Here is a 22,599-nt window from a genome sequence, read left to right on the forward strand (position 1 = left end):
TGCACCTGGCAGCCTTTCTGGGAGATTGCCTCATTCCAGGAAATGTTTAAAACATTTTTTTTTTCTTAGAAAGCGAGTTCCCACCCTTATTATTATTATTTTTTCAAATGTTTTCGCCATCTCTTCTGCCTCCCCCCCCCCACCTACCCCCCTCTCTCTAAAAAAAAACCAAAAACCCCACAGTGGACCCGGCTTCTCTGCCATATCACAGAAGATCCCTTGTTATAAAGCAAACTGGAATGTAGATTTTGTGGTACTTGTCTGAGGATGGTTGTGAATGAGGGTGATTCTCCTGAGCCACTGCTACAAGATGGTCATATCTTGGTGCCTGTCCTCTGCATTTTCCTTAAGGGAATCAGAACTTCTTCACTTAAGAGTTTCACGACTCTTATAGAGCGGCTCCCTTCTGATCTGTCTTGATCTAACGTGGATCATTCTGGAGAAGCAAAACAGGGTGTGTGTATTTTGATTATCTTACCGTGTTTTTCCCCACACAAACTCTCCCCCCCCCCTTGGATTTCCACTAACATTTTGGGATTCTTTTTGCCAAGCATGGATGGAATGTGAAACTACGAACACTCCGATGTGTTTGTTTTCCTGCTAATTTTCCCATTTTGCTGCTTGTGAATTCTTCCAAGGGGCTACTGGCTGGGATGAAATAATTGTAATATCCACCCAACTTTCCCTGCATTTGCAAAAAAATTAAAAATGAGACCAGTGGTTGAGGGTCCTCCTAGGTGATCCATTGAAGTTCGTAATCCCACCAGCCTCTGTCCATGTTGTGGTGATGAAATTGGGGGGGGGGGTATTAGGGATTTGAAAAGCGTTGGTTTTGAAATAGTAAAGCTTTTTATGGCTCCAGACCCTGTTATTATTAACAATAATATTTCATTTATATCAACCCTTTCCTCCAAGGAGCTCAAAGTGGTGCACATAGTTTTTCCTCTTCCATTTTGTCCTCGCAACAACTGTCTGAGGGTAGGCTCTGCTAAGAGACTGGTCCAGGATTATATCAAATGAGTTTCATGGCTGACAGGGAACTTGAACTCTGGTCTCCCAGGTCCTCGTCCGACACTCTAACCACTGCACCACACTGGCCCACGTAATAAATAAGTAAATAATCTTGGGAGTCTGGGGCAGGGGGAAGAGTGATGGTCAAGCTACCCTAAGGTTGCTAGGCGACACGCAACTCTACTCCCAGGCTTCCCTCAGGCAACAAGGCCCTATGACAATCGGAGTCTTATTTTCAGAATGTGGAACCTCGCCAGCCTTCTGTGTTGAGGAACCGTGATTCAAGTTGCCGGCCTAGAACCCGCCAGGCCTTCTCATAGGATGTCTGTCCCGTGCTTGTTTTTCCTCTGCTGTTGTGCCGGCGTCCTTTATCTCCTCCGGCAAGCCAAACGGGTTCTGTGGAGCCTCCCATCGCACGGCCTCCCCATGTGTGAAGTTTTAATGTTTAACGCTTCTTCCCCGCTTCTTGTTTTTCTCCTTTCCATCCATTAGGCGATTCTGACGGGATCTCTCGTAGCAACCTGTGAGAGCTTGAATGACATCCGTGCACGGCCAGCGCGATTGATGAGCCTGCTTTGGGTGCCTATTAATAGACGGTAAAGATGGGGCAGAAAGTCACCGGCGGGATAAAGACTGTGGATATGAGGGACCCTGCCTACAGGCCCCTAAAACACGAGCTCCAGGGGCTGGATTACTGCAAGCCGGCTCGCTTGGACCTCCTCCTAGACATGCCCACCGTCTCCTATGAGATTCAGCTGCTGCACTCATGGAACAACGACGACCGCTCACTCAACGTCTTTGTGAAGGAGGACGACAAGCTCATATTTCACCGGCATCCGGTGGCCCAGAGCACGGACGCCATCCGGGGCAAGGTGGGCTACACGCGGGGTCTCCACGTCTGGCAGATCACCTGGGCGATGAGGCAGCGCGGCACGCATGCGGTGGTCGGCGTGGCCACGGCGGATGCCCCCCTGCACTCGGTGGGGTACACGACACTCATCGGGAACAACCACGAGTCGTGGGGGTGGGACCTCGGGCGGAACCGGCTGTACCACGACGGGAAGAACCAGCCCAGCAAGACGTACCCGGCCTTCTTGGAGGCCGACGAGACTTTCATCGTGCCCGACTCGTTTTTGGTGGTGCTGGACATGGACGATGGGACCTTGAGTTTCATCGTGGACGGACAGTACATGGGGGTTGCTTTCCGGGGACTCAAAGGGAAAAAACTGTATCCGGTCGTGAGCGCCGTGTGGGGCCACTGTGAAATTAGGATGCGCTACTTGAATGGGCTTGACCGTACGTATTCTCTCTCCTTCATTTTTCCTACCTGGACTTGAGAGTCTGAATTGGCTCCTGTGTCTGAGTCACTTTTCTAGGGTTGCCACTTTTCAGTCTTTCCACCTGCTGAGTAATTTTGTCACCTTTCTGCATTAGGTAGCCCTGGGTCGTCTAGTTACTCCCACTTGTAGGCATTTATGCTGCCTTTGGAGCGGGAGGGTGCCTGTTGCATCTCTGAATGATGCATTACTCTGGGCTGGTCTACCTCTAAGCCAGGCGATTGTGTGTGGCTTTTCAGAAGGCAGGTAATTCCCTTCCTCCCTTTCTCCAACACTTTAGAAATTAATCTGCTGAGGGTAAGTAAGCCTCCCATTCTGACTCAGAATTAAAATCAAGAACTTAGGGGACTCCAGGTCTGGAGGTTTTCCACGGAGCTATCCTCCCTGGGTCCTCCATATGTTTCTGTGAATGCATGTATGCTTTTAAAAAAGTGCAACACGGCAGACACTTGTCTGCTTATCTAAATTCCTGTTAAGGATAAGCGGGGCTTTGTGCTGAGTCACAGCTTTTGAAAATGACTCAGTGAAAAATATCTGGCCTGGTCGCCTCTAGTCCTTTTTAGCCTGTCTTCTCCCTGCGGTGTGTGATACCTTCTGTTGTCTGTCTCTGATTTCTCCCAGCTGCAAACACTTTAGTGGCACATCCTGTGTTTTATTACCCCATACAGTTTGCAAATGTGTGTGTACTTGGCAGGGAAACCTGCTTCTCAAAACGGAAGTGGGCACAGATTGCAGGAAGCGCAGGAGAGGCAGTGTTCCTTGCTTCCTCCTCCTCACCCAGCCGCCCCCCCACCCCAGTGGGGACCCCCTTTTAAGTGACGTTTAACAGGGCTATCCCAGCATCCTCCTTTGCGCCTGTTGTTCAGAAGAGACATGGCAGGCAGAGGCATCCCAGGAACACCTAAGCGGGCCCCATTGAAAAGTGGTTAAAAGACCAGCTCACTTCCTTTTGCTAAGTGAAACCCACACAGTTCATTGCTTTAGCGTCTTTGTGAAAATGACAGGTAGAACTGAAGTACAGTTCATATGGACTAGGGAACTACCCAGAATGTTCCAAGTGGAGGATGTTTCTGTGATCCCAGAGTACCCAACAGCAGGCGAGGTGGCCCACAGCCTCCCTGCGTGATTACCTGTTCTGGCCTCACTTTGTGTGGATCAGCAACTTCTGGGTTCAAGTGTGGATGCTTCTGCTTGGCACTCTGATTGACGAGTGCCCGACTCATTCAGTAACCCCCGACGCAGAAGTGCAGCATGTAAGACTGCCCATTCCCCCAGAAGAGGCTGCCTGTCGCATCTCTGCATGAGTGGGCATGCCTTGCGCCTGGTCCAGGAGGTGGCGCTCAGAACATTGACAACTGGAATCCAAAGCATCTGGAGGGCCCCAGGTTGGAAGAAACTATGATCACTGGGGCTACCAGTTGCTGGAAACTACAGGAGGGGGTTTGCTCTTGTGCTGGAGTCTCGCTTGCAGCTTTCCATCTGATTGGCCGCTGTGAGAACAGGATGCTGGACTAGACGGGCCATTGGCCTCATCTAGCAGACTCTTCTTACATTCTTGAAGTAAGCTCAATTTTGACAACCAGCAAGGCACTCTCAGGCTCAAGAGCCGTTGTTTCATATGTTGTACATTGCACATTCCTGGTTTTGGTGTCTTCTCTAGAACACCCCCACCCCAGAAATGGGTTTGCCGACACAGCTGGCTTTCAGATGCGAAGTGTACACTTAGCAGCCTGATGGAGCACACGCCCAAAGCTTCCCCTGCCTTCTCAAGCCCAGATCTTATTGCCATCTCTTAAGAAACAAAACTGGATCCTTCTTCACGTGGCGCAAAGTTAAACTGTGGAACTCACTCCCACTGGAGGCAATGACTGCCACCAGCTTGGATGGCTTTGTAAAAAAAGATAATGCCACTTAGGCCTTTCTTTCTCTAGCCAGCAAGGGCTTTTAAAAAGAAATAAAATGTAAGTACAGTGGTACCTCAGGTTAAGTACTTAATTTGTTCCGGAGGTCCGTACTTAACCTGAAACTGTTCTTAACCTGAAGCACCACTTTAGCTAATGAGGCCTCCCGCTGCTGCCGCGCTGCCAGAGCACAATTTCTGTTCTCATCCTGAAGCAAAGTTCTTAACCCGAAGCAATATTTCTGGGTTAGTGGAGTCTGTAACCTGAAGCGTATGTAACCTGAGGTACCACTGTATTGGAAGAGGAAGTAGTCCATATTATGCACTAAGAGAACCTGGGTTTTGTGGGGGAAACCTTCTCTTTGTAACCCAGTTTGCTTAAGTCTGAGTGTTTGTGCAGAGTCTCTTTCTGACTATGAGGAGCTGCCCCAGGCCTAAACTTGGCACTGAATTCCTGCCCCTGGAAATTCTAGTTACTGACCTGACTCCCAGTATTGCGCCAGCAACTCTCTGCAGCCTTCAGGGCTAGTAAGTTGTTTCTCTTCTTCCATGAAGTTGAGGTTATCAGGATGGCCTGTTCTGCAGTTGACTAGAATTGCAACACTGGCCTTCTCGATCTAGAAGAGGCAGCTGCTTGGGGGGTGGGGACGTGTATGGCTGGATCTAGCTGGATCTATTTCATTTGCCTGCAGGTTACATCGCCGTAGCCTTAAGACTGAAGGATTCTCCTGCCACAGCCTAGAGTGGGGGCTTCTTGGCAAAATAACATTCAAGCTACAGGTTTGGCAGGTCATGGCTGTCACAGACCCTTTTAACATTTGGTTGTATCAAGGCCTATGCAACACTTGAGCATTACCTGTTTTTGCTCTGTGTCTTCCAAACTGAGAGGCTCCGTGTGGCGGTTTGTTGTACACCAATAGTTATGCAGTAGAAGTGGCCATGCAGTCAGCACACAAGTGTGTTTTGAGTTACGCTTGCATCAATCTGCAAGCAGAAATTAGGAACCTCTTGTGGAGGTGTGGGCTGTTTCTTTTCAAAACCTAGAGCAACCTTTGCCAACCTGGTTGGTCCTACAAAGGAGAGGAACTCAGGACCCATTCAGAGGGCCCTCTGACTGGCTGGATGGTAGAGCATCTGTTTTGCATGCAGAAGGTCTAGTCCGCAATGACATCTCCAAGTAGGGCTGGAAGAGACTCCCTGTCTGAAATCCTAGGGCAGGCATAGGCAGACTTGGCCCTCCAGATGTTTTGGGACTACAACTCCCATCATCCCTAACAGGACCAGTGGTCAGGGATGATGGGAACTGTAGTCTCAAAATAGCTGGAGGGCCACTTGGTCCTCCAGCTGTTTTGGGACTACAACTCCCATCATCCTTAGCTAGCAGTAGTCAGGGATGATGGGAATTGTAGTCCAAAAACAGCTGGAGGGCCAAGTTTGGGAAACCCTGGTGTAAACAGCACTGATCTCAATAATCTGGACAAGGAACACCGAGCTGAGCTTTCCAACTTCCCTGGTGGAAGCAGAATGCACTTGGACTTCACCAATGACTTCGCGTTCCAGAAGTTTGAAGTTATATTTCTCTCTTCCTCTGCCTGCTGCCCCCGCCCCCAGTTTTCCAAGCCAGCCGGCGGTCTTCCTTGTGATCAAGGTTCACGTCTTCAACTACCTCAGTGGAAAATGTGTCTGGGGAGGAAATTGCAGCTGGAAGTAAGTCACCGCTCTGAGGCTCTACCCAAAGAAAAAGGGAGTTTTTGTTGCCCATATCTGTGACGTCGGCTCTGCGCGGGGGGCCTGTGCAGGTGTCCTGCCTGCAGAGTCGGTCAGCGAGCAGGGTGGGGCTCCTTTTCAGGAAATCTGAAGTCAACAAAATGCAAATTTCCTCAGATCCTTGCCAGGAGAGAAAGATGCTACCTGGATTGAGATTGGCCAGTGCTCCCAGCTGGGAAGATGTGTTTCAAAGTTGTGGGATGTTTTTCCAGGGCCTGTCTTGAGAAGGGCAGTAGCTCTGTGGCGGTGTTTGCCTTGCATGCAGAAGTCCACAGCAGCATTGCCAGGTAGTGCCGGCTGCGAATGCCTCTTCTCTGAAAACCCTGGAAAGCCACTGCCAGTCAGTGTAGACGGTACTGAGCTAGATGGATCAACTATCTGATTCAGAATAAGGCAGTTTCCTATGTTGCAAGGAAATGGCCATAGCTCAGTGGTAGAGCACCTGCTTTGCATCCTGGTGGTTCAGTCCCCACTGTCTCCAGGTAGAGCTGACAAAGAACCCTGTCTGAAAACCCTGCCAGTCAGTGTAGACACAGCTTGGCTAGATGGACCCAATGGTCTGACTCAGTTTAAAGCAGTCTCCTGTGAGATCCTGAGTAGTTTTATTTATCTTCTTATTTATAACAATACTTATAATATGTACTGCAATTCTTTAGAAAAATCAAATCAGTATAGACACACACTCATACAACCAAAATTAATTAGCCAGCTAAGAGTTCTTCTAAGGGACATGGGTGGCGCTGTGGGTTAAACCACGGAGCCTAGGACTTGCCAATCAGAAGGTTGGCAGTTCAAATCCCCGCGATGGGGTGTGCTCCCGTTGCTCGGTCCCTGCTCCTGCCAACCTAGCAGTTCAAAAGCACATCAAAGTGCAAGTAGATCAATAGGTACCGCTCCGGTAGGAAGGTAATCGGTGTTTCCGTGCGTTGCTCTGGTTCGCCAGAAGCAGCTTAGTCATGCTGGCCACATGACCCGGAAGCTGTACGCCGGCTCCCTCGGCCAATAAAGCGAGATGAGCTCCGCAACCCCAGAGTTGGTCACGACTGGACCTAATGGTCAGGGGTCCCTTTACCTTAAGTGTTCTTTTAAAAGTTTTTTCATTAGTTGTTTGTTTGCATAAGAGTTTTCAGCCATCTAAGGCTGAAAACCCAGGCTGGTGTCCCTCCAAATATTGATGATCTCGCATCATCCCTGACCATTGACCATGCTGGCCGAGACTGATGGGAGTCGGAGTCCAACCGTACCTGGAAGTGTACCACATTGGCTACCTCTGGTGTAAAAGTTGCTGAGGGCACCTGTTCCATCTCTGTGAGAAGACTCTGCAACACTGGACGAATGACACCAGAGGCTTTGCTTCATGCTGAACTGAACGTGCAAGTGATTTTGAAGACCGAGCTTGTGGTATCAGTGTTTATGAAGGCCAGGGCTGTTAGTTAGAACAAGATCTGGCAGGAAGTATCTTTTCATTCAAGAGAGATTGAGCCAGGCTAGTGGAAGGCAGATGTGGCAAAACCTGGGAGCTATGTATGCGCTCCACATCCACAGGAGCGCAATTGTGTACGGTGTTGGGTGCAGAAGGGTGGACGTGGTTTTCTTAAACTGCTGTATCTTGGCTGGGTTCTTTTAAAAAACAAAACAAAACAGATTTGTCTGAAGTTTGGACAACTTCTGGCATTCAGTGTGTGGGGTGCTCCGTGCCAGATTTCAGACTGCTTGAAGAAATCCTCTTCATTTTATTAACATTTGGAGAACATTATTGTCGTGGAATGTTTGTAAGAGACAGGCGCGCACAGTGTGTCTGTATTAAACAAGACATGTAGTCCTGTACCGAGGCTCTAACGGAGCTGTGTTTGTAGAACTATAGCTGTACCTCGGGTTACATACGTTTCAGGTTACAGACTCCACTAACCCAGAAATAGTGTTTCAGGTTAAGAACTTTGCTTCAGGATGAGAACAGAAATTGTGCTCCGGTGCCGCAGCAGCAGCGGGAGGCCCCATTGGGTAAAGTGGTGCTTTAGGTTAAGAACAGTTTTAGGTTAAGAACGGACCTCCGGAACGAATTAAGTACTTAACCCGAGGTACCACTGTAGATCAGTACTGCTGCTTATGACAATAATTGTAGTTGAAGAGTGCTGGGAACTGCACCTCTGAAGGGTGAACTACGGTTCCCAGGATTCTTATTGAGGAAGACATGTGCTTTAAATGGATGGTGTGCAGGCAGCCCTGGATTCTATACCGATAAACATCCTCTTTCAGTCTTTTGCATGCTGCAAAGGGGCGCTTTGTACCGTACATTCTTAATTCTTAGCACTGAAGTTAATGCTCTTTGGCTCTCTTTTTCCCCCTCTCCTGCAGCTGAACCTCTGCCTCTGATGGACCTTTGCCGGCGCTCCGTCCGCCTTGCCCTGGGCAAGGACCGCTTGAACGAGATCCACGCACTGCCACTGCCAGAATCCCTGAAGAGCTACCTTCTCTATCAATGACCCCCTTGTTTTGGGGCGGGATGGACAGACACTCTCGCGAGAAGCAAAAGAGAGAGATTGATTGAGTGGACTACAGTATTCTTGGATATTATATCTATATATATATATAGACATACATCAAACTTTCACTCTCCTAATCTGCTTCAGTCGATCCCAGCTTGGATCCAGTCCCTCTCCCCATGCCAAATTAGGGGGTCGGGGAGAGAAACCTACAATACATGCCTTTCGAAGAGCCCAACCTACTTAAAAGCCATGTTCTGCCCTCCAGAGATCTCTGTTGCAAGAAGTCGACATGATGGAATTAAAGGTACCAGGTGCTCAGATGGGGGTACAAGATGGTTTGCCACGGACCTGAGGATTTGATTTTTTTTATTTAAAAAAACCTGCCCAGCAACGCTTCAAGGAGAAGATGATGACACCAAAAATATTGCTCCGTGCGGACGTTGTTTTTAAACGATACTGGAATAGGCAGCCGTTGTGGGTGTCAAAGAAATGTCTTATGCCCTGTATGCGAATCCTGCTCCTCTTTAATTTTGATTCTGTGTTGGCCTCTGCCTTCAGACCACTCAAATTGCTTGCCTTTCTTTTCTTTTTCTGGGAATTCACTTGAACCTGTAGCCTGGGAGTTGGAGATATGGGGGGTTACCATGGGATGAAGCTCCAGTAGCTCAGGGTTGGAGACCCTGTGGGTCATCTGGATGTTGTTGTGCTACAGCTCCCATCATGCCTGACCACTGGCCTCAGTGACTGGAGCTGATGGGCGTTGGGAGTCAACCATCATCTGCAGGGCCACTGGTTCCCCATACCTGCTTGTGAAACAGCTAGAGAGCCCACCTTGGGTTAGGATGTGGTTGTGAGTGATGAAGTCTCAAGAATTTGCTCTCCTAGACTGGCTTTGCCTTGAGTTCCTTGGCAATACTCCCATCAGCTCCCCCTCTTTAGCCAAGTCTTGGTTTTAGTTTAGTTGACCTGTGAAATGGGTTTAAAATAGGCATGGAGTTGTCATCCAGCAGCATCTGAAGGACCGCAGTTTAGCCACCCCTGATTTAAAATCCTGGTGATGCCTGGGTTTATCTCCTGCTTTCTTAAGCCAGCTCTCTTTCCCATCACAGTATGTTGGTCACAACCATTGGCGTTCCAGTCCTGTTGGTGGGATATGGAGAAAGATTTGGCCAAGCCAGTGACTATAGTTTTCTTTGTAGTGTCTGCTCCTATCAGATTTTATTTTTTCGTCAAAAGAGAATTCTCCATCTTGGCCTTACCCTGTCCCTGAACACAGCTATCTTGTCAGGCTACATTCTTACTGTGCATTTAAAGCACAATGCTACCATGTTTAACAGTCATAGCTCTCCCATCAAAGAATTCTGGGAGCTGTGGTTTGTTCAGGGGGCTGAGAGTTGTTGGAAGACCTGCCCACCTCATTCCTGTTAGAGCTAAAATCCCCAGAGTTCCTTGTGAAGGAAGGAATGATGGTTAATTCATACTGGGAGAGAAATAGGGGTCTTCTAACAACTTGCAGCACCCTCAATAAACTACAGTTCCCAAAATTCTGGTGGGGGACAGCGGAAGCTGTGACTGTTGAAAGTCGTATCCTAGTGGTCAAAGTGGATGTTTTGAATGTGGCCCTAGAGTACCAGCTATGGATTGACCTTAGCACAGAAAGAGAGCTGAATCTTGTTGAGAGAAAACATGCCCCAGTTTGGTGCAGGGCAGGAAGTGTCAATGTGAACACTACAGTCCTTGAAGACTCAAAGTACATCCTTCGTATGCAAGGCACACAAGGTTTTCATCTAGAAGAGCAAATGTTCTCCTTTATCCGAGCAACCTGAAAGCCTTCCCCAAAACTTCTGAACTGCCATCACAGAGGGGTTTATTTGCACAATTTTTTTTCCATTATGGGGGAGGAAAATAAATCTGCCTCTCACTTTCCCACCCTCACCATACTTGTGTCAGGTGTGTTCTGTAGAGGTACAAATGAGCTTATTTGTTAGAAAATGTTAATATATTTTTGTGGGGGGGTGTTCCCCCCTTTGTATAGAAGAGGACTGTTTGGGGGTTTTTTGTTTGTTTGTTTTTTAAAGAAATGCTGCTGTAGGGTTTTTTAAAAATGAAAATAGCCTAGTTTTTAAGAAGCACAGAACTGGTGCCAAGTTTGGATTTGGGAGGAGACCTTGACGTGCCTCCCTTTTTAAAGTCAACTGTTATAAGTGGGACACTTTTTCAAATTGCACAGAGGATTTTAATGTGTACAGAGCCAAGGATTTTTAAACCAATCCTAATTGTGTCTTTTCCACTGACACTGGGAATTGTCCTCATCACCTCTTTGGTGTTTTTTCTTCTTTTCATTTTTCCCGTTTTTGTTTCTCTCTAGTCTTCTACCACCCTTCCCATCTCCTCTTTATACCTCTTGGTGTATTTGGCTTGTACGGTTTTTAAATCTCTCACTAGTCCCACCCACTCCGTCCCCCATTGACTGTAGATAATCAATAACCAAATTTAAAAATAAAAATTTATTAAATATTGAGACAATAGCAGTTGTCATTTCAAACGGGCTCCACAAATTAAGGGGAGTTTTCTGTGTGTTCTGCGATCCTGCAGTGGGGAAGGAAAAATGCATATTGTGACCTCTGGACTGACTGAATTGAATGGATTGAATGAATGAATTTTGCATTCCACCTTTCCTCCACAAAGAACCTAGAGTGGCCAACAGATACACAATTTAAACAAAAGCAAAGCAAAAACATTCAAAATCAAATAAGAATATTCTAAAAACCAGTAAAGGTAAAGGTAAAGGGACCCCTGACCGTTAGGTCCAGTCGTCTCGCTTTATTGGCCGAGGGAGCCGGCGTACAGCTCATGTGGCCAGCATAACTAAGCCGCTTCTGGTGAACCAGAGCAGCACACGGAAACGCCGTTTACCTTCCCGCCGGAACGGTACCTATTTACCTACTTGCACTTTGACGTGCTTTCGAACTGCTAGGTTGGCAGGAGCAGGGACCGAGCAACGGGAGCTCACCCCGTCGCAGGGATTCGAACCACCGACCTTCTGATCGGCAAGTCCTAGGCCCTGTGGTTTAACCCATAGCGCCACCCGCGTCCCATTACAATTTTTAAAAGCCGAAAAGCAGATACAGGCCATTCTTCCATCCAGTGAACTCAAGGTTGCCGGCATCAGTTCTTCAGCCACCAAATGCCTGGGGAAACAGGAATGTTTCCGAATTCCTCCTGAAAGCTGGTAAGGATAATGATGGAGGTATAGGCATACCTTCCTAGGGAGGGCATTCCACAACCAGGGAACCACCACTGAAATGGCCTGAGAACTCAGAAGTTTGGAAACTCTCTGTAAAAAGGGTTGTATCCAATGCTAATCCTCCTGAGAGCAGACTCGTTAAATTAACTAACATGAGAGCCAGTGTCTTGTAACAGGGTGATGGAAAATGAGCTGGGAGACCAGGGTTCAAAACCCTCCATACCCATGAACTTCACTGGGTGACATTGGGCCAGTTCACGATCTTTCAGCCTAAACTACCTCTTAGGGTTGTTGTGGGGATAAAACAGGGAGGAGAGGAACATGTGTCCCATTTTGACCTTCTTGGAGGAAAAAGTAGTGTAGAAATGAAATAAAAAGGGGTTCATTTGAATAGGTCTGCTCTAAAACTTAGTTGAATAATAAAATGCATGCAATAATTATAGCAAAAAGGTGAGCCTCAAAATGGTACCAGCAAACAGTGGAGACTTTGTTTTTATTTTTTAAAAGCCACCAAAGTGCCCTAATTTGGCAATTGATGATCGTATTAAAAATTCCCTACATATTCCAGTGTTACCTTGCGGCTTGTCTGCATTGGTCTTTTTTTTTTTTAAAAAAAAAAGAGCTCTAGGAAACCGCACAAAAAAAGTATTGCAAAGCTTGCATATTTAAGCTTTGCAGGTGGTATCAATCAGACGCGGTTCCTGTTGGAGCAGGTACCTTGGAAGGGGATAAATAATTTTTCTTTCAAAAAAAGAAACCCACCATCTCGGACCATATGTGGGCAAAAAAATCAGCTCCTGCATCCATTCCATTCTCCTTCACGGCTGCTGCTGGAATGCGGGTTTTGCTAGGCCATAAACCGCCTCAGGAGAAAAGGTTTTTTTTTTTTTATTAATATTATTATTATTTTGGGGTGGGGGGAAGTCGAAGAGAGAAAGGAGAATATTTTGTCCGTGCTGGCTTCCAGACACCCAAACAGCCAGCTGTAGCCAGCAGCTGAAATAAATGACCTCCTTGCAGTTTGGTGTTTATGTACATCGCCATGGCAACCCTGCAGACCTGTCATGGGGACTGCGCAGCCTGGCCTGATGCTCTCGCAAAAGGGCTGTTGCGTATTAGCTAGGCCGGATGGATCTGCCAGCGGGGATATATGTGTGTGTGTGTGTGTACATGAATATCCTTGCAACGCCTCATGAGCTTGAAACATGACAAGGCAGGCATGAATTATGAGTCTCCTGATGGGCCGAGTCTCCCCCCGCCTTTTCCTCTCTTCTCTCTCCCCCCCCCCCATTTATGTGGTGTTCAATACTTTCCCCGTAGTCATGTGCATGGAATTTACCCTTGGCAGCATTCTCCTTCCTTTCTGTCAGTTGATGCACTTAAGTTCAAGGGGCCTGGCTGCAGGGATGGGTGGGCGAATCCCTCTTCGATCCTTTTGCTAGGGTTACTAGGTGAGTGTGGCGATCACACAGGGTCCCCGGACATTTCACCGCCTATTGATCCCTGTGCCACCACTTTATTTCTCGCTGCCACCACCCAGGCCCTACCTGGTACAATACTGAGTCCAGTCAGGGTTAAATTGGAACATAAACTTTTGTTTGTTTATTGCAGTTTAACAACTGTGTGGTTTCATAAACGGTATCGGTCAATTACAATCATGAGGTGCCTATCCAGACCTATAACTTCCACTACCTGCTCTCACTCACTAAACCACCTCTCAGATATTTACAGTGGTACCTCGGGTTACATACACTTCAGGTTACATACGCTTCAGATTACAGACTCCGCTAACCCAGAAATAGTACCTCGGGTTAAGAACTTTGCTTCAAGATGAGAACAGAAATCGTGCTCCGGCGGCGCGGCGGCAGCGGGAGGCCCCATTAGCTAAAGTGGTGCTTCAGGTTAAGAACAGTTTGAGGTTAAGAACAGACCTCTGGAACGAATTAAGTACTTAACCCAAGGTACCACTGTACTTGTCTTCCTAGCCCCTAACTGTTCCTGACTCAGCTTATTTCGCTACACTAACTCAACCTACCCACAGAGTCTATCCCAATTCACTCCCACTCCAACCAACCACCCAACTCCCAACGAACTCCCCTTTCGCCCCTCCCAGAGCTGGTTTTATAGTCCCTCCGACTCCACCCCCTGGGTTCTGATTGGGTAACTTGTTTAACTAATTCACCTCCAGCACTCTCATATGTTAACGTCACAAGGAGCATCCCAGACTCTGAGATTTCAGGGCCCAAACTGGAAACCCTAGTTGCATAGGCGACTTAACCGTTCAATTATGTAACTTGAAGATTATGGGTAACACTGTGGTTAGGGGGAGGTATCCAGTCAGCTGCATTAGAATTCTTTAAAGCGTCTTCATTGCTGATTGTGCTGGAGATCAGAAAGCCAATATTAGTTCAACCTAGCCAATCTTCCCCTTCCGATAACTGTTTGTTTGTATTGGCCCCAAGTGTGGATGTGTTGCCCTGCAACAGATTGCCTGCTTATCAAGGGCAAACAAATTATTACACCACCAGAATAAAAAAAGATAATAAAATAGGGAGGGAGGGTCAGGTTAAGGAACAGGTGGATATGACCTTTTACTCTTTTTGCATCGCAAGCTTGCACTACTGTGAAGTTTTCACATTTTATTCAGTGAGATATAGCAGGGTTGGGGGATCTCTGTTTCTGTAGACCCAATATGGCCCATTAAACCATTTTCTCTCCCAACCACACCTGTTAATTAGCTGACATCATCATTGGACTTATTCCAGGTCAACTTTGACAGGTGGGTGAGGCCGCCTGCCTACCAGTCACCTGACTTTGCCATTATGTCAGATGATTGACAGGTGTCTGACACTGACCACCTGTCAAAGTTGACTGGGGAGGGGGAGATAAAGATTTGGCCCACCAGGCCACAAGTGTTTCCCACCCCTGCACTAACACACAACCCTCATTTAAACAAAGGCAGCTAGTAGTGTTTATGATCCTTCAGGCTCTTATCAACCATAGCCCCAGTCCTATGTAATTTATCTCTAAAGTCAAAGTACATACCGTGGTACCTTGGTACTCAAACAGCTTGGCTCCTGAACAAATCAGCTCCTGAATGCCGCAAACCCGGCAGTGAGTGCTCTGGTTTGCGAACGTTTTTTGGAAGCCAAACGTCTGATGTGGCTTCAGTGGCTTCCGATTGAGGGCAGGAAGCTGCCGCAGCCAATCGGAAGCCGCACCATGGTTTTCGAATGGTTTCGGGAGTCAAACGTACGCCAGGAACGGATAAAGTTCGAGAAGCAAGGTACCACTATATTCAGAATTACCACTTGCTACAGATACTTCAGAATGGTATCGTTTTGGAGTGCCAGTGGAGCATGGATTTGAAACTACCCGATCATTGGAAACCTAGCACCTCAGGAAGTTGGGTGCTAGGCTGGTTTTCTCCCTACGAAGCTGGTTATGTAGGGGCAGGACAAAATTACACAAGAAGCAATTTCTGAATTGTAGAAATAGGAAAGAGTCTAGGAATACTTTTTGGTGGAGTCTTTCTGGATGCTGTTATGATGAACAATGAGATGAGTAGATCTGGATTTGGAAGAGCCGATTCACAGAAAAAGTGCAGAGAGGATTGACGATCTACTTAGAGTGGGGATTGATTTATTATCTATTTTCTTACATTCTTACCCTGCCCTTCTTCCACTGTGTAGGGAGATGGGGAAGAAGAAATTGCCCCATCTACGGCGGTTGAGTTTTGGACCTGTCCATGCTCCCATTTTGATTTACAATCCTCTCGCTGCCTGGGACGCCCTTCAGACAGAGAACTATTTGAAGCCGCAGCCAACTGTTTTGTCTGACTTGTGTGTTTTACAGCTTGCTTACTGTTTAGTAAAAAGGGGGGGGGGAACCATGCGCACATTTTTAAAACAAAAAAACACAACCCTCTCCTCAAGCTTTGGAATTCCTGGTGCCTTGGCTCAGAGTGTTCCTGTTTCCCTCGCCTGCTCTTTCCCGGTAATGTTGCAAGTCACACTGTAATCTTTTGAACGGAACAGCTTGCTAAAGATCAGCAAGTTCAGGGATGGTTTGGAGGAATCTGTCCCTGACTTGTGTTGGGGGTCCTCTTCTGCAAAGCAGTCCGATAGCAGCGCAGTGTGTGTCGTCATGACAAAAATGAAGGTGAAAGACACATTTGCACCATACATTCAAAGCTCTAGGGTGCCACTTTGAACAGTCATGGGAGCTGTAGTTTGTTAAGGGTGCTAAGGAGGCTCCTATTCCCCTCACAGAGCTACAATTCCCAGAGTGCCCTGGGGAAAGGGACTGAAACCGCTCTGGGAATGCTACCTCTCTGAGGGGGGGGGGCGGGATAAAGGTAAAGGGACCCCTGACCATTAGGTCCAGTCTTGACCGACTCTGGGGTTGCGGCACTCATCTCGCTTTACTGGCCGAGGGAGCCGGCGTACAGTTTCTGGGTCATGTGGCCAGCATGACTAAGCCGCTTCTGGCAAACCAGAGCAGCACACGGAAACACCATTTACCTTCCTGCCGGAGCGGTACCTATTTATCTACTTGCACTTTGACGTGCTTTCTAACTGCTAGGTTGGCAGGAGCAGGGACTGAGCAATTGGAGCTCACCCCGTCGCGGGGATTTGAACCGCTGACCTTCTGATCGGCAAGTCCTAGGCTCTGTGGTTTAACCCACAGCGCCACCCGTAATAGAGGCCTCCTAATAACTCTTAGCACCGTGAATTGCGGTTGGCCCACCCATGAGGGAAGGAGAGGTAGTCGCCTCAGGTGGCAGATCCGGCTTCCTCCGTGGCCATCCACTGCCTCCTGCCTCCTCCATGGCCACTGGACATTGCCACATCCGCCTCCATGTGTGTCCAGGAGTGGCACACAAGTCCAGAGGCGGTGTCTTTTGCAGCGGGCAGATGCAGAGGAGAGAGGTGATGGGGGCTATGGAAAAGGAGGGGACCATGGATGGCATTTTCTGTTTTGGCGGAAGCGGCAAAATATTCTGGGCCGGCCCTGCCCTGAGCAAACTACAGCTCCCAAAATTATTTAGAGGAAGCATTGTGCATTAAATGTGTGTGTGTGAATCTGGCCTTAGTTGGACACAAGCCTTCATGTACAGGCATTTTCTAATGTGGATGAAAGTGTCCTTCAACTCTCGGAAGTTTAGGAAACCAAACTGGAGAAGGCCGTGCCTTTTTTCTTTTGTAATGTGAAAACCACCTGCAGTCCTCTTTGAAACCTTGAGAAAATGGATTGGACGCCATTTCTGGAGAGGACTGCCATGTGATATTTATATAACGAAGCCTTGTCTGCCTTTATGTTCTCACCAGCCTCTCCGCCTTTGTTTCCAACGAGCCTCCGGTTGCCTGTTAGCACTGAACTCTGACATCTGATGTCCTGAGAACAGGGTGTTGTGTTTTTTTTAAGGAAGTCAGTTGGCCCTGATCCTAGGACCGCGGCCCTGCCTTGTAGCCACACCGAACTCCAGTGATCTCCCCCGGGAGAAATCTGACCAGGGCTTTCTAAGAAGACATGCACATAGTAAAAGTTTTTGGTGTGTGTGTGCTGATTTGGGAGATGTTCCAAAGGTTTACTTTTAAAAATAGAACACAAGGCATTTCCAGAGTTAAGGGTCCTTACTCACAAGAGAGTGTGGTTTGCTAGAAATGGTTAGTGCTAAACTGTGTGATTGACAACTGGATATAAACTGGATATGTGTATCTGAAGAAGTGTGCATGCACACGAAAGCTTATACCAAGAACTAACTTAGTTGGTCTTTAAGGTGCTACAGGAAGGAATTTTTTTATTTCAACTGGATATAAAGTAGCTTATAGCCCTTTCATGTAGAATCAAAAGCTGCCAAGACATCATACATTTAAAACACATGGCTCCCCTCAGAAGTATCCTGGGAACTGTAGTTTACCCCTAATATGAATACAGTTTCCAGCACCCTTAACAAACTACAGTTCCCATTATTCTTTGAGGAAAGCCAAGTACTTTAAATGGATTGTGTGTATGCAAGCCTGGGCTCATAAGAGCCCTGCTGGATCGGACAAAAGTCCCACCTAGTCCAGCATCCTGTTCTCAGAGTGGTCAACTGGATGCCTATAAGAAGCCCTGCAAGCAGTACTCTCCCTGCCTGCAATTTCTAGCAACTAATGTTCAGAAGCAAAAGTGGAAGAAGAACATAGGCATTATAGTTAAAAACATAAGACGAACCGGCTGGATCAGACCAAAGGCCTCTGAAACAGTCCTGAAATTTGAAATGCTCTTTGGTTGTGATAGGGTGCAAAGGGACAGGGGGCAGAAGGAGGCCTGAAGCTCAGTCATAAGAGCATTTGCTTTGCATGCAGAAGGCCCCAGATTCAATCCCCAGCACCTTTAGCTTTGTTGTTGTTTAGTCGTTTAGTCGTGTCCAACTCTTCGTGACCCCATGGACCAGAGCACGCCAGGCACTCCTGTCTTCCACTGCCTCCCGCAGTTTGGTCAAACTCATGCTGGTAGCTTCGAGAACACTATCCAACCATCTCGTCCTCTGTCGTCCCCTTCTCCTTGTGCCCTCCATCTTTCCCAGCATCAGGGTATTTTCCAGGGAGTCTTCTCTTCTCATGAGGTGACCAAAGTGTTGGAGCCTCAACTTCACGATCTGTCCTTCTAGTGAGCACTCAGGGCTGATTTCCTTCAGAATGGATAGGTTTGATCTTCTTGCAGTCCATGGGACTCTCAAGAGTCTCCTCTAGCACCATAATTCAAAAGCATCAATTCTTTGGGGATCAGCCTTCTTCATGGTCCAGCTCTCACTTCCATACATCACTACTGGGAAAACCATAGCTTTTACTATACGGACCTTTGTTGGCAAGGCGATGTCTCTACTTTTTAAGATGCTGTCTAGGTTTGTCATTGCTTTTCTCCCAAGAAGCAGGCGTCTTTTAATTTCATGGCTGCTGTCACCATCTGCAGTGATCATGGAGCCCAAGAAAGTAAAATCTCTCACTGCCTCCATTTCTTCCCCTTCTATTTGCCAGGAGGTGATGGGACCAGTGGCCATGATCTTCGTTTTTTTGATGTTGAGCTTCAAACCATATTTTGCACTCTCCTCTTTCGCCCTCAATAAAAGGACCTTTAGCTGAGCTTGGCAAGAGCCCTGTCTGAAACCCTGGAGACCTGCTGCCAGCAGGATTTAGTTGGAGATGACCTATTATTAATATTAATAATTCATGAACTGCCTTTCATACAAGTCTCAAGGCAATTTACAAGCATACAAATAAAAACAACTAAAGATGGGTTTAAAAACACCCAAAACTTTTCAAGAAAACACTAGCCAGTTTGTCAAAACAAAAATGTTCCTGGAAAGTACAGGTAATCGGGCTTCTGTCATATCTCAGTAGGGATGCTGTTCTGCAGAGCAGGAGCAGAGACAGTGAAGGCCCTGCTTCTGATTTACTGTGAGACAGGCTTCTGATATGTTAAGACATTTGAAGGAGAAACTTTCCTGCAGTGATCTGCTGGGCCTCCTGGTCCCGTGTTGCATGGGTCTTTATATGTTAGTACCCTTGAACCTGGCCCAGTAGGAGATTGGCAGCCATTATAGATCTTAGTAGCAACAAAATACGTAGTCTACCTCTATTGATTTCACTGGCGGCTGGATGAGGCTGCTGGGAGTTGTAGTCCAAAACATCCGGAGGGCACCCTAGATTGGTGGGGGCTGCTCTAAGGGCTTGGTTGGGTCTCTCTTAAGTTGTCTTGTCCCGGCTGAGGTCAAGTCTGGACAGGAAGACAGCTCAGCTCCAGCCGATGCAATAATTTCCCCCCTTGTTGGCAACATGGAGGAGAATTGCTTTGGCATGTGTCAGCTGAGGAAAGGAGGCTGGGCTGTGTGTGTGTTATTGTAATGAATTTTATGAATTATCCAGGTTACACCTGGCAGGAGGAAAGGGACTGCTGTCCAGCTCCAAACAATAGTCTGGGATACTGCTGTTATACTCCCTGTCTGAACTTTAACCTTCCTTGTTCTGTCATCCGGAAGAGACTTCCTTGTCTGTCTCCTAGTCCTGTTTAGAGGATTCCCCCCCCCCCCTTTCAATTTTGCTTCATTATGTGTTTGAGATTCCATGAATTTGCCCCTAAGGGATTTATCCAATCTTAGGTCTACTGAAGAGTAGACCTGCTGAAATTAATTGCTAACCCACTCATTTCAATGGGTCTATTCTGAGTGGAACTTAGCTGGATACAACCCATTTTCTTCCTCTAACACTAGAACTCATGGTCAGCCAATGAACCTGAAAGTTGGAAGATTCAGAATAGTTAAAAGAAAGTACTTCTTTGTGCAGTGTATGGTTAAACGATGAAACTCATTCTCACAGGAGAGGCAGTCATGGCCACTAGCTTGGATGGCTTTAATAGAGGGTTAGGCAACTCTATGGAGGAGATGGCTGAAGGCTACCACACATGAGGGTTATGATCTGCCTCCAGGCAGCAATGCTTCTGAGTACCAGTTTCTGGAAACCAGAGGAGGAGAGTGTGTTCTTGTGATCAGATCCTCCTCAAGAATTTCTCACAGGTATCTGGGTGGATGGGCCTTTGGCCTAATCTGAAGGAAAGAAGAAGGTGGTCTCTGAACCAGATTTAGAGGCAGATGATCCAGGTGAATGCATGGGTCTCAAGGAGGCTTTTTCACTGTACCCACACTGGGAATTCTGGAATGACAGGTGCCCAGTGTGCATTGGCAGGCAGGTGTGCCAGGGAAAGGAGCCCATATGGTAGAAGAAAGAGAGAATCTGCCCAGGTGGCACCGAGCCATCATAATCACCCAGACCAAATGGTGACGGAGTTTGGAACGAACGGTGAGTAATCTCTTCCCATAGCGCTTCACCAGACAAGCAATTTATTGAGAAATCATCCTGATTTGCTTGCACAAAGTGTACACAGGGGTTAGGTTATATCTGGTCTGTACTGAGCATTTGTTCTGAATTGTTGGTGAGGTTATGCCACAGTGAGCATGCATCTTGCATTCTGCATTCATCTTGGTCTGCAGTAAATGGTTAAACTATGTAACTCGCTTCCACAAGAAGCAGTGACGGCCAGTCAGCTGGCAGCTGGTCATTGGCAGTTTGTGGTCTTTGCTTTTGGCCACATGGTTTGCTTTCAAACTGTGCAGGCAAACTGATATAACTGTGATGCTAAGTGATTGACAGGTCCTGCTGTCCTTCTAACCTACTGAAGGGTTAGAAGAGATTCCAATCTGCCCCACTGATCGAGTTTCCCACCCCTGGAATATGATAGAGTTTGAATCGAGCTGTCACTTTAGACTATCCTGGGACAAGCTGCGATAGTGCTTGCCTTAAATATGCCTTGGTGACGACAAAAAGGACCAAAAAAACATGAAAAGCGGTTCGTGAAAATCAAGAATCATTTCCCCCTTTGTAGGAAAAACAGGCAGGGTCAGCAAGATCAATGGCAAAACCATTTTGAACAGATTTTTCTCCTCACATTCCCTCTTGGGGGCTGGCTACTCTCGCCAGTTATGAAGCCAAGGAAAATGGACCCACACCTGCTTCCTTTGAGCAGTGTGAGGAAATGACTTTGCCTTCCAAATCGTGGTTGTTGGTTTTTTTTGTGTGAGGTGAGTGGAAATCACCTGTGATGCTTCTGCATGGGACTATACCCTCATGTTAAAATAAAACCCTCAGTCATCTCTTCCCCTTTCCCTACCCCGCACCAAATTTTGCTGCGATTTAAAATTATAACCAGCATTAGCGGAAGAGTTTGGGAGAAGAGATCTTTCTAAACGTTTGCTTTAGCGAACCAAACTCCATTCTAATTAGGTGATACAATTTCTTCAGATGAAACCCAGCTCTGAGGGGGATATAAGGTTTTACAGTGCCCCTTGTGAGATGGTGTGTTTTGTATATCTCGTTGCCTAGCGACGCCAAAACCACACTGATGTGAGAGACTGTTTTATGAGCGGGCCTCGCTGTTCTTGGACGGCCGACAGTAAGCAGAGTTATTTCAACCACGCTGGAGCCTCTTTTCCTCCTTTTTTTAAAAAAAATGAAAAATAAAACAAAAAAACACGCACGTACCACCGAGCAAGTGTGAAAGAGATTAGATTCCTATTCCTCACAGGGCTTGGCCAAGTCCCATGTTGTCAGAGGCCTACTAGCCCTTGGGCAGACCCTAGATTGTTCTACAGCCAGGTGTGCAACTCCCAAAATGGCATGTGAAAGTACATTGATATTACTTCAGTTTAGCAAGCACCACCTTTTAACATTTCAAAACCTCTGTTTGACTCCTGGTGTAGGAAGGTCACCATTTAAATTTCCTACAGTAGTTGAATTTTCTAATGTTGTGTCATTCTGGGGTGGGAATGCGGGGCCTCAAGTCCAGGGAGCCGGAGGCAACCCTCCAAGCCCTCCCTATCTGGCCCTCAGGACTCTCCCAGGCCACACATCTCATTGTCCCTGTTCTACACCATCTTTTAGACCTCGTCTGCAGTATCATACAACTTTAAACAGCCATAGAATCATTGAACGGTAGAGTTGGAAGGGAACCTGAGGGGTCATCTACTCCAAACCCTTCATGCCTTTCCCCCCAAAATTATAGAAACTGTAATTTGTGAAGGGCGCTGAGCATTGTTAGATCCCTATTCCCCTCACAGAGCAACAATTGTCAGAGTCATTGAAATATACACGGAGTCGAGAGTGGATTTCAAGCTCTTTTTTCAGCTCATAGTGGTGAGGAGGAATGGAAGTTCCCCCAGAATGTCTGCCTTATATACATTATTTACACAATGGGCCCCACGTGATTGTCTAATTCCGGGATTCTCCTGTAGGCCAATCAGGTTGTGGATTC

At 47.2% G+C, this 22,599-nt stretch overlaps 1 protein-coding gene across 2 annotated transcripts in view; it reads left to right on the forward strand.

Moving 5' to 3' along the window:
- Window positions 1-11,027, forward strand: part of SPSB1 (splA/ryanodine receptor domain and SOCS box containing 1) — a 36,292-nt gene extending 25,265 nt beyond the window's left edge. For both annotated transcript variants that reach the window (XM_081016274.1, XM_081016273.1), the window contains exons 2-3: window positions 1,504-2,307; window positions 8,371-11,027. In XM_081016274.1, the coding sequence (XP_080872400.1) occupies window positions 1,614-2,307; window positions 8,371-8,498 (822 nt within the window). In that variant the 5' untranslated portion in view covers window positions 1,504-1,613 and the 3' untranslated portion in view covers window positions 8,499-11,027. The remainder of the gene's footprint in view (window positions 1-1,503; window positions 2,308-8,370) is intronic.
- Window positions 11,028-22,599: the final 11,572 nt, after the last annotated feature.

The sequence above is a fragment of the Podarcis pityusensis genome, assembly GCF_964106645.2.
Source record: "Podarcis pityusensis genome assembly, chromosome: 8".
Lineage (NCBI taxonomy): Eukaryota > Metazoa > Chordata > Lepidosauria > Squamata > Lacertidae > Podarcis > Podarcis pityusensis.